Source organism: Bombus terrestris, unplaced genomic scaffold (assembly GCF_910591885.1).
Source record: "Bombus terrestris unplaced genomic scaffold, iyBomTerr1.2, whole genome shotgun sequence".
Classification (NCBI taxonomy): Eukaryota; Metazoa; Arthropoda; class Insecta; order Hymenoptera; family Apidae; genus Bombus; species Bombus terrestris.
Genome location: NW_025963699.1, coordinates 21,266 through 31,890, shown reverse-complemented (window position 1 = coordinate 31,890; position 10,625 = coordinate 21,266). Strand labels below are relative to the sequence as shown.

Genomic DNA, 10,625 nt, shown 5'->3' with positions numbered 1-10,625 from the left:
CATCTTACTATACAGTAGACAGGATTCGACTATTCCATCATTATATTCGCACCCTGCTTACGTGTGAACTAACATTGCCATGACAACAAATCGTTCGTCTCCTGTTTGATGCTCAGTTTTCAACGGAGTTGAAGGGAAACTTTATAAGAGAAAGGAAGTGACGGATTGTCTCAAAGTAATAAACGAAAATTCTCGTAACTATCGAAAAACGATAGTCAATACAAGGATATCATTATCACATTTAAAACTATTACAATGAACGGTGATTTATCGCTGCAAGGTACCACAAATAAGATATCTCATAATTTGCGAAAAGAGGTAAGGAATATTCTAGATTTTAGACTTTGGAACTTCCATGACAGTCATTTGTTGTTCATTTTTTGTGATATTTTACACACGCACATAGTATCTATGATCTTTTCTTTCGATAATTCTTATAATTATTGTCAATAATTAATTATTTATAACCATTTACGCTGTATTATATATCATTAAGATTTATCTTTGCACGTATCAAGATAGTAGATAACAAAATTACGTTTATATATTTATATTATGTGTATATATTTAGATATCTTCTTAGTTGCAATTTTTTCGAATAATATCGGCGACCAATCGAAATAGAAATTAGTGCGGAAAGAGGGGAAGGAACCAAAATTTGAAAATCGACATCGGTAACTCAGTAGTTATAGAGTAACTCAATCGATAACGTAGATTAACTAGTTATAAATGAAAATATATTTAAATTCAAACTTTAAAAATTAGAAATTAAAAAGCAGAAGGCAAAAAATTATCGCCGAGGATTTATATAATAATAAATAGACAGTACATTCTTTTTGTCTGTCTTACCTAGAAATAAAACAGTTAATTGATGATTATCGTATAGTGTGTACTCATAGCATAAAATTTGTTCAATGAATTAAAAATTATATTTTTTAGATATGTAGACATTAGCGATGTATTAATCCGGGAAGCTCGTCTACCTCGGAAATATCGAGTCTGCGACAACGTCGATTTGGAAATTATTCTTACAGAATATGAAAATTATTACAAGATGAAATTCCAAAAATATCCTATATTGTGCAAGAAAATAACTGAAAAGGAAATAAAGACGAGGGAAATGACAAATGCGAACAAAGTGTAAGAATTTAAATTATTTAACACTATTCAACGTTCTCAACGTATTCAACGTATCGATTACAATATCATTCAATCTTCGAAGAAGTAGTAAAACGTGTCAAATCTGTTAGCAAACAAACGAGAAGTGAGTCTGTATCTGGGTCTGTGAAAGGGAGGAATGCACAACAGAAGATGAGGGGTGATGCTACGGATGATATTAATCTCGCAATGACAGTGACATCAATTTTCGCCAATGAAAGCGATGAATCTTCATCAGAAGAGGAGAGCTATTTAACATCTTAATGGAACAATCCACGCAATCAAAGATATCAAGATAGGCTCAGAAGCTTTATATAGATAATCTGGAATTACGAAAGATTATTGAAGACATTTCATGCGTAAGTTATTTTCGATTAATATACGTATTGTAAATACTGATTTCAGTAAAGCTTTAAATAACGAATTACATAACACTTACGGAAATTAATACGGAGATTATGCGCCATTTCATCTTTGTATTGTCGCAGGAAATCATACTGACAAAATTAAATGTATATTGGGACAACATCGTAGGCCTAGAGGAATGTAAATCTGCTATTAAGGAGGCCATTGTGTATCTCCTCAAGTACCTTATCTTTTTTAAAGGCCCATTTTCTCCCTGGAAAGGTATTCTGCTATACCTTTTTTAACATAACGGCCAGCTCATTGGTGTGCAAATGGAGAGGTGATTCCGAGAAGTATATCCGTGTAAGTTGATTTCCTTTGTCTACGAAGAAGAGATTCTAGAATATATCATATATAATAATAATCATATATAAATAGAATAGTTGTTTGGAAAACGAAATGATATTACGTTCGTGATGAAACAATGAATTTAAGGAATTTTGAATATAATATTTAATAAATAATAAATACATTTGTTAAACTGAACAGGTTTTATTTGAACTTGCCTATAATTTTTCGCCTACAATTATTTTTATCGATGAGATTGACTGGATAGGCACAAATAAAGGAGTAAACTGTACATTGTCTGAACCTGCAAAGAGAATCAGATCAGAACTTCTTTCTAGATTGGATGGATTACTATCTAACGAAAATTCTAATGTAGTTCTTTTGGCTGCAACTAATTGCCCGTGGTATGTATATCACCCTATTTCAATGTTTTCTAAGTAGAAAATATCTTAATATCATAATTATTCATTATCTTAATCTTAATTATTGCGTTGTGCGGAATATTCCTTTGTTATTATTAATATAACAGAACAATAATATTTATTGTAAATATATTATTAGGGACATTGATGCAGCTTTACGCAGACTTTTTCTTGAAAAGAAAATATACGTATCATTACCAAATGAAGTTACTCGACTTGGTATGTTCAAATTATACCTTAGCAACCAGTTATTAGAGAATATGGATATTGTAAACCACATAATAAAATCTACTGAAAAATATTCTTGCGTGGATATAAAATTGCTTTGTAAGCAAGCATGGCTGCTAGAAATAAGTCCAATATGGGAAAAACTTGAAAAAAAAAAAAAAAAAAAGAAGCATCTGTTACGACTTTGAAATATGAATTAAAGAATTATGAAATAATAGCAAAATTGTTAAAAACAATGTCACCTACAGTTACGGATGTGGATAGATATGAAGCGTGGAATAAATATGTATGCCATAAGAACATATTTTAAAAAATATAAATGGTTATCATAATATATATCATTAATATAATTATCGTTCGAAAAATTGTTCGCGTGCGTGCATGTATGTGTGCGTACGCGCTATAAACAAGTTTGAAATATTCGTTCTACATAAATGTATACGTGGTATACATATTCCCTTATAATATATAATATGTGTAATCTGAGTGGTAATATATCCATGTATTACATATGTGTTAGTGTATTTTATCGATAATCTGTCTTTTATTTCCTCTTATCTTATTAACGCATGTATGGGCGCGTATATGCGCCGGGCGAAAACTATGGTTATATATGGGATTGTTAACAAATAAAAATTAATCTAGGTGTTATTAAAGAAATTTGTTTCACCTTCTAAACTTTTTGATGATCGGTTTACTTTGAATATTTTGCATATTTTTGCATATCATGAGCATTTTGTACATTTCTATACATTCAAATTTTCTATGAATATAAAATGATCCGCACTACTATCTACTTCATAGTATACTCTATACGTTTAAAATGCTCCATTAGAAGCTTAAATCTATCAAAATACAGCTCCTAGGGAAATGTGAATTTTCACATAAACACATAATATCGATTTTCTCATTGAAACGTATAGGCAGGTATATACTAGCACAAGCCACCTTCGGCATTTGGCCGTATGGTGCAGCACTAGCTCTGTAACATAGAAAACCATAGGCGTCAGTTCTTCTTATTTCCTCTTTGATATATGTTTACTTTAATGTCACTTATTCAGGCGCTTGATACATTGTCGGAATAAAATTTTAGTAATGTGCAAGTAATTTTGAGTAGATTAATAAAGTATAATAAGATATTAGATTCATGTACATAGATTCAAGTGACATCAATCTTTATGTCTAGTATATACATGTGTATTGATCTGTAAGTCAGTGTTAAAATAACAAATAAATGGCAGAAGAAGGAAAGAAGATTTCCTTCGGTTTTGCGAAATCTATTAAGAAACCTGTGTTACAAAATGCTATTCCACAAGAGAAAAAGAAAGTTGATTACATTGAATGCCTTGATGAGAAAGGTATTAAAGTAATAGGGTGAGTTCAAAAAGTAAAATTTGTAATCAAGAAACATATAACCTCAACCTAACCTATAAAAATCACCAATAGCGGAATATATATATTTGAAAACAATTTTTTTATTTCAGCGAGGAAGAAAAAAAAAGATGAACCTCTAATTATTCCATCACTAGGTTCAAAAACCTGGCATGATAGAATTCTTAATAAAATAGATGCAGACATTTTCCTTCCGAAGGCAGATAAGGAAAAGGTAGGAGACGCTAGTGTTAACGAGGCAAAATCAAAGCTATCTAATGGAAAAACATCGCCGATAATATCAATAAAGAAAGAGCCAGTTGAAGATTGTGAAAATAAAGTTGTTACTTTAGAAGAGCAAGCGACGAAAGAAATCGTTGAGGAACTTCAGTCAAAGAATAAATATGAAACTAAAACAAATGATTTAACTTTACCTTTAGTAGAAGATGAATCATTAAGAGGCAAAGAACAGGTACGTTATCAACATATTGATGTGCAATGCACAGATGTATTACATTTGCATATTATAAATATCGTTTTGTATTTATTTTTCAGTCTACGTTAGAAGATTATGAAAAAATTCCTATTGATGCTTTTGGTGTAGCAATGTTAAGGGGAATGGGATGGCAACCAGGAAAGGGAATTGGTTGAAATGAAAAGTATGAATTTTACTCTGGATTAAATTAATTATATGTATTTAATACATCACTTATTGGAAAGTAAACAGAGAACATCATTTTTTATTTCACAATCGTTTATTCTAACTATTACAGATTAGTAGCAGCTGTCATACCAGAATTACGACCAAAAGGTATGGGTCTTGGAGCAGACAAAGTAGCATTGCAGAAGAAAAATACAGATTCCAAAAAAGAAGAGGAAGAAGTTAAAATCGAGAAAGGAACATTTGTGAAAATTATACGTGGAAAACAAAGTAATAATTATGGTCAAATAGAAGGATTCGATGATGATGCAGGAAGGCTCATAATAAAACTAGCTCTTGGTGGAAATATAATATCTGTAAATGAATTTATGGTACAGCCAGTGACTAAATCAGAATATTCTAAGAACTCAAAAGTTCAAAGTTAATATGAAGTGTTAGTTTTTCATTAAGGGACTTTTAAGAAAATAAATTTGAATTGACATATACATATAAAGACATAATCGGACATGTAGAAAAACTAATTCAAGAGTACCTGTAAGTGTGTTGTTGCATGCAATTTTTTAAAGGTCCCTTCTATCTTTATATAAAATATTATAAATGTAGAGGTTTTAGCTTTCAGTATTTCATGGGGTTAATTTCAGATACAAAAAAGTATGAGGAATATAAGGACAAGGAATCCAAGGGACTCAAGCAAAAGATGGATAGAAAAAGATCAATGTCCCCTGACCCCGAAGACGGTGAAGATAAAACGGTGAAGAACAAAAGTAGTAATAAAAGAAAGAAAATCGGAAGTACGATGCGCAATAAGAACAAGTATGATAAAGTGGGGGATAAAAAATCAGAAAGACGAAAAAGGCGCTCCGAATCTAATGATGACAGCGATAGTGATTCTGAAAAGAAGAGACGGAGAGAAAGAAGTAACTCTAATAGTAATGATTCTTATAAATTAAAAAGATTGAAGAAGTCAAAGAAACGTAAGAAGTACGATTGCTCGTCTGAAAGATCAAGTAAAAAACGAGACGACGAGAAAGATCAAGATCTCGATCATTTAGTAGGCAGTAATATTTTCCAGGAACGTATTCGGTCATTTTACTTTCAAGATAAATTGTATAATTTTATTTATACAGATTTTATAATAAAGTGTATTTTTACAAAAGTATATTTCTTTTCTTACCCTTAACTGAAAATTACATTTAATTATAATATGTAATAATGTTTACAATTACATCAAAGTTAATGTCCTAAACTTTATCAATAATTATTAAAAATCCCCGCGTATTGCTTACGTAATGTTGATATCGAGTAATACCATACATAACCTCAAAGAACATTATGATACTTACGAACATCGTTAAACAAGTAGTGCGAACGATGTCGAGTAAGTATGTCACTATGTATAAAGTATTTATAGATAAAAAGTATGGGAAATATATAACCGAGTGTATTTAACTTTTCCAACATTTTAGCATTTCGCTTGGCGTTGGTACAACTTCAAGTAAATGAAGTAAAAAGCAAAAATGTAGAGCGGGCAGTTTCCTACATTTCAAGCGCGAAAGAGCATAATGCTGATATTATCGCTCTTCCTGAATGCTTTAATTCACCATATGGAATACGTAATAATTTGTTTCTTTTTCTAATAATTTATTATATGTATAACAACTATATAGAAAAAAGTAAAAGTAGACAAATTACCTTAACGTTCATACTTCCATAAAGATTGTGAATTGACTCGAGAATATAGAATTTCCCCATTTTTATGATTATCGTGATTTTTGTATAAATATATTTTTTAAGATACTAATAATTAGGTACTTATAAACTAGTATTATCAATTATTTTGTATTTATAATTCCACCTATAATAGTTAAAAATTAAAGTTAGTTAAAATCTAACTTTATGTTTCAAAAAGTACTAGCAAAGTCGTTAAGTAACAAGTCACTGGTACTGACCCAAATAGCATGATTGTAATTAAACATTTCTAAATATTCATTTTTCATCTTGAACCTGTAGAAACAATTTATTATATGTACTATTATCTAAGTAATTATATATTTAAGTAAATCGAAATATAAAATTTAGTTATTTTAATAATTTAAAAAATAAAAAATTGACAAACATTTCAACCTAATTTATGGTTGGAACAAAGGACAGTTATTTTTCATTAATTGAAATATTGCAATGCAGAATAGTTTCCAAAATACGCCGAGAGTATTCCTGATGAAACGGTGAAACGAGCGTTGCTTTATCGAAGGCAGCTAAGGAAAACAGCATTTATGTAGTTGGTGGTACGATACCTGAAATAGAGGGCGATAAATTGTACAATACCTGTACTATTTGGGGTACCGATGGAACTTTGATAGCAAAACACCGGAAGGTAAATAATATACCTCCATGTGGCTTTGTAATTGAAAATATTGGGGTGGAGAAAGTGACTCTATCTAGGAATAATTTAGGAATATGCATATGTACATACGTGTACTATAACCAATTCTATAATTTAAAAAATATGTTATAGGTTTATAAAATACGTTTTGATACGAGAAACATACATTTTTGTCGTAATATAATATATAAATTTTTGTACAATATATTTGTTTTGTAATATAAATTTTTCGCATAGGGAAAAACTTATTTTTTCTTAAAAAATATTCCTTCTCAAATATTATTAAATGATAAAACTTTTTAATAAAAGAAAGTGATAAAAACGCTGTCAGTTATTAAATAAAAAACAATTAAAGTTTAGAAGTTCGTAACATTGATGTTAAATTACAAAAGTTACAGCAATAGAGTTAGCAACTATATTTTTATGTTATTAGGTACGTCTATTCGACATCGACATTCCCAACAAGATTACTTTCCGAGAGAGTGATTCACTCAGTCCTGGTAATTCCCTAACAATGTTTGATGTGAAGGGCTGCAAAATAGGTATTGGCATTTGTTATGATATCAGATTCGAGGAAATGGCACGCATTTATCGGAACAAAGGTACAGTAGCTTAATCGAACAATACTTAACTAGCATGAAAGTAACTATCTTTCTTAAATATATTCTATATAAAATATAATCAATATAATCTGTAACTCTGTATAAAAAGGAGCTTAATTTAAAAAACCAGTATATTCGCTGAAAATGAAATAAATAAAAGAATTAGAAGCACGACAAGAGGACTGTTCTCGCATATTCATAAATTATGGAATATGGACTGTGCAGCTACAAAGTTAACTAAAATTCAGTGGTCTCATATTTCCCGTTTCTCTGTGTTAGGTTGCCAAATGCTGATATATCCGGCGGCATTCAATATGACCACTGGTCCACTGCACTGGTCATTACTTCAGCGTTCCAGAGCGAATGACAATCAATTATACGTCGCCTGTATATCACCGGCTCGTGTTCCTTCAGCAAGTTATGTCGCATGGGGACATACACAGTTGACAAATCCCTGGGGGAAAATCCTTTATGATTTGGAAACTCAGGAAAATATGGTGGTTACCGATATCGGTAATTTCCAGCTTAACATTAAAAGCGAGAAATCCATGATGTAATTAACTTTTAGTCTCGTTGGTTCATCGATTTTGCCGGCTCCCTCTGTATTTGCTGAATTTATTAGCAAGCATTACTTATTACTTCGTATGTTTTTCTTTTCTCTCAGATTTGAAAGTTGTTGAGGAAGTAAGGGCTCAGATACCTACATTTTCTCAAAGACATACGGATTTGTACGACACTGTCTATAAAAAGGAGTAACTCTACACTGAAACAGAAAATGTTTTCTTATAATATTTCTACTACAATACCGTTTTTTTTTTTTTTTTTTTTATGACTTATTACTAATTACTTATCATTTGTACTAAATGAATAACTCAATTAAGAAAACCAAAATGTTATAAATAATAATCTGTATATCTTGTGTATCAATATGTAATTGGATATTGTAATAATATTGGAATGTCTTTGATCAGGGATATGATAAAGAACACGCGAAGACTACATTCTTTTGAACATCTTTAATATCCATCATTTATAACATTAAACATCTTTTTAAATATTTAGATAGATTAATACGTAACTCTTTATATATATAAACATTAATTTGAAGTTACAAGCTTAGAGAAATTGGTCGATTAATATTTATAGATCGGCTGTCTTGATGAAAGGCTTAAAGAAAGCAAAAACATAACAATGTCGCAAATATAATTTATAGTTTAACTTCTTTCTTGTATCTGTCTGCCTTTCACGATGTTTTACCAATTACAATAAGTAATTTCGACTTCTTTGCGCTCCGTTTTAACGCATTCGAGACCGAAAGAAATTCATATCAATCAGTAGGCATAATATATATAACTGTACATAATATATTATAGTATAACATAGTATATGATTTTATATTTTAAAAACATGAGGCATAAAATTTAAGATTGTCATCGACTTAAAATTAAAATATGAAAAGAATATTCCAGAGAGAGAAAAGCACAGTATCATTCTAACAAAACATTCAGATCGTACTGACACCCAGGAATCGTATTACAATAAAATCTCGGTCTCGAATGAATTAACACGAACGATTAACATGAAACACACTTGCGGCTTAAACACCTTCGATATCGAGGAAATTCAAACTTTACAAATAAAAGCAGCCTGTTCCTCTTTCCACCACAGACTCTCATACCATATCCGCTCTTATCCAGGCTTTTACTTGAAATCTCTGTCTATTTACAATTTAAATTTACCCGGACCACTCGTTGAATCGGCAGCCCTTTATAAATATATAATGAACCCAGAACATATACCTGTACCCCTAGCTGGTATCAGCTCTAGTAACGTTCATACCGGAACTTTCATACGACGCCAATTTGTCACGCGTGAACATCGATTCTTTCAGGGGTCACGGCTTTATGGGATTATATCCTTTAAAGTAATTAAAGTGATACTAATGATACAGAATTTTTTACAAATATTTAATATGTCCATAAAATAGGAAGTTTCGTGCTCTCTTATTTTATATTAATTATAAATTAGTAAGTTTTACATTTGTTATCTATAGATTTAATAAATTATTAAAATTCCATGAAGACATATTCTGGAACACATTAGAAGATTTTGCTGTAATTTACAACGGATGCTCCGAGTACGAACAGGCAGTAAACGAACAAATAGAAATTCAGGCTATTGTGGTAGTATAGCTCACGTGGGATTTTAAGCTCGAATTGGACTTAAACGTTACGATCGTCGTGAATAATTACGATATATACCCTGTACGACGAGCAGAGAATCTTAAATTATTAACGGCAATTCCTTTGTGCAAAGTGCAATTTTATTAACGGCCTGTAACGAATGAACGGCTCGTTTTGAATAAAGTTTACATTTAGAAAGTAAACACAGAAACACATTTTAAGAAACTAAGATATCGAGTTCTACTTGTAAACATCAAGTGCTCTTCGTTTGAGAAGATTACGAGTCTCTTCTTCGATAACGACATTAATTAAGAAGTTTCGATACCGTTTATGACATTAAGATCTCATTAGTAAAGTTATATCATTAAAATCTTACTGTTCCTAGAGAATATATATAGTTAAAACTACCAGAGGATCAACAGGTAAAGAAATTGTTGATAAAAGCATTGTTAGTGACAACTGACTGTAATCGATATCTGCTGGGTGAAGTTGTGTGTTCTGAGAATCTGTGTTAATGCAAGGATTCTGTTACAAATCATCAACTAAAGAGCCAGCGGGCACGTCCGACCGATCGATCGATACCACGAACCTCGAATGAATTAACGCTCAAGGTGGAACGGATTTAATAGATCGAGTGTTAGTGTAATTTGACACTTTGTTTACACTTGCTTTATGCAAACAAAGTTTGATGTTCTGAACTCGATGGTTATAAGATCTTATTGAAACTCCAGTATTTCACCCGCACGGTACGACACTTTGTTGATGATTGTCCTTGTATGTTGTTGATACTCCCCATCAGCCGTTAAATTTTGTTCGTCTATCGTACTTTTCTAGCCAGAGGTTTTCCCTGATGTTTTTCCCTACTGTCTAAGTCATCAGGTTTGCAGCTCGGGGAGGACAGATAATTCGGAATTTCCCAAAGGA

At 31.1% G+C, this 10,625-nt stretch overlaps 1 protein-coding gene and 1 pseudogene across 1 annotated transcript; both read left to right on the top strand.

Moving 5' to 3' along the window:
* Positions 1–255: 255 nt before the first annotated feature.
* LOC125387130 (cell division control protein 48-like) lies at positions 256–5,637 on the top strand. The gene is made up of 5 exons (XM_048414286.1): positions 256–318; positions 2,053–2,255; positions 2,413–2,600; positions 5,175–5,514; positions 5,634–5,637. Exons 1-5 carry the CDS (start codon positions 256–258, stop codon positions 5,635–5,637), a joined length of 798 nt encoding a protein of 265 aa, XP_048270243.1.
* An 86-nt stretch (positions 5,638–5,723) lies between these two features.
* LOC125387131 lies at positions 5,724–8,242 on the top strand (annotated as a pseudogene).
* Positions 8,243–10,625: the final 2,383 nt, after the last annotated feature.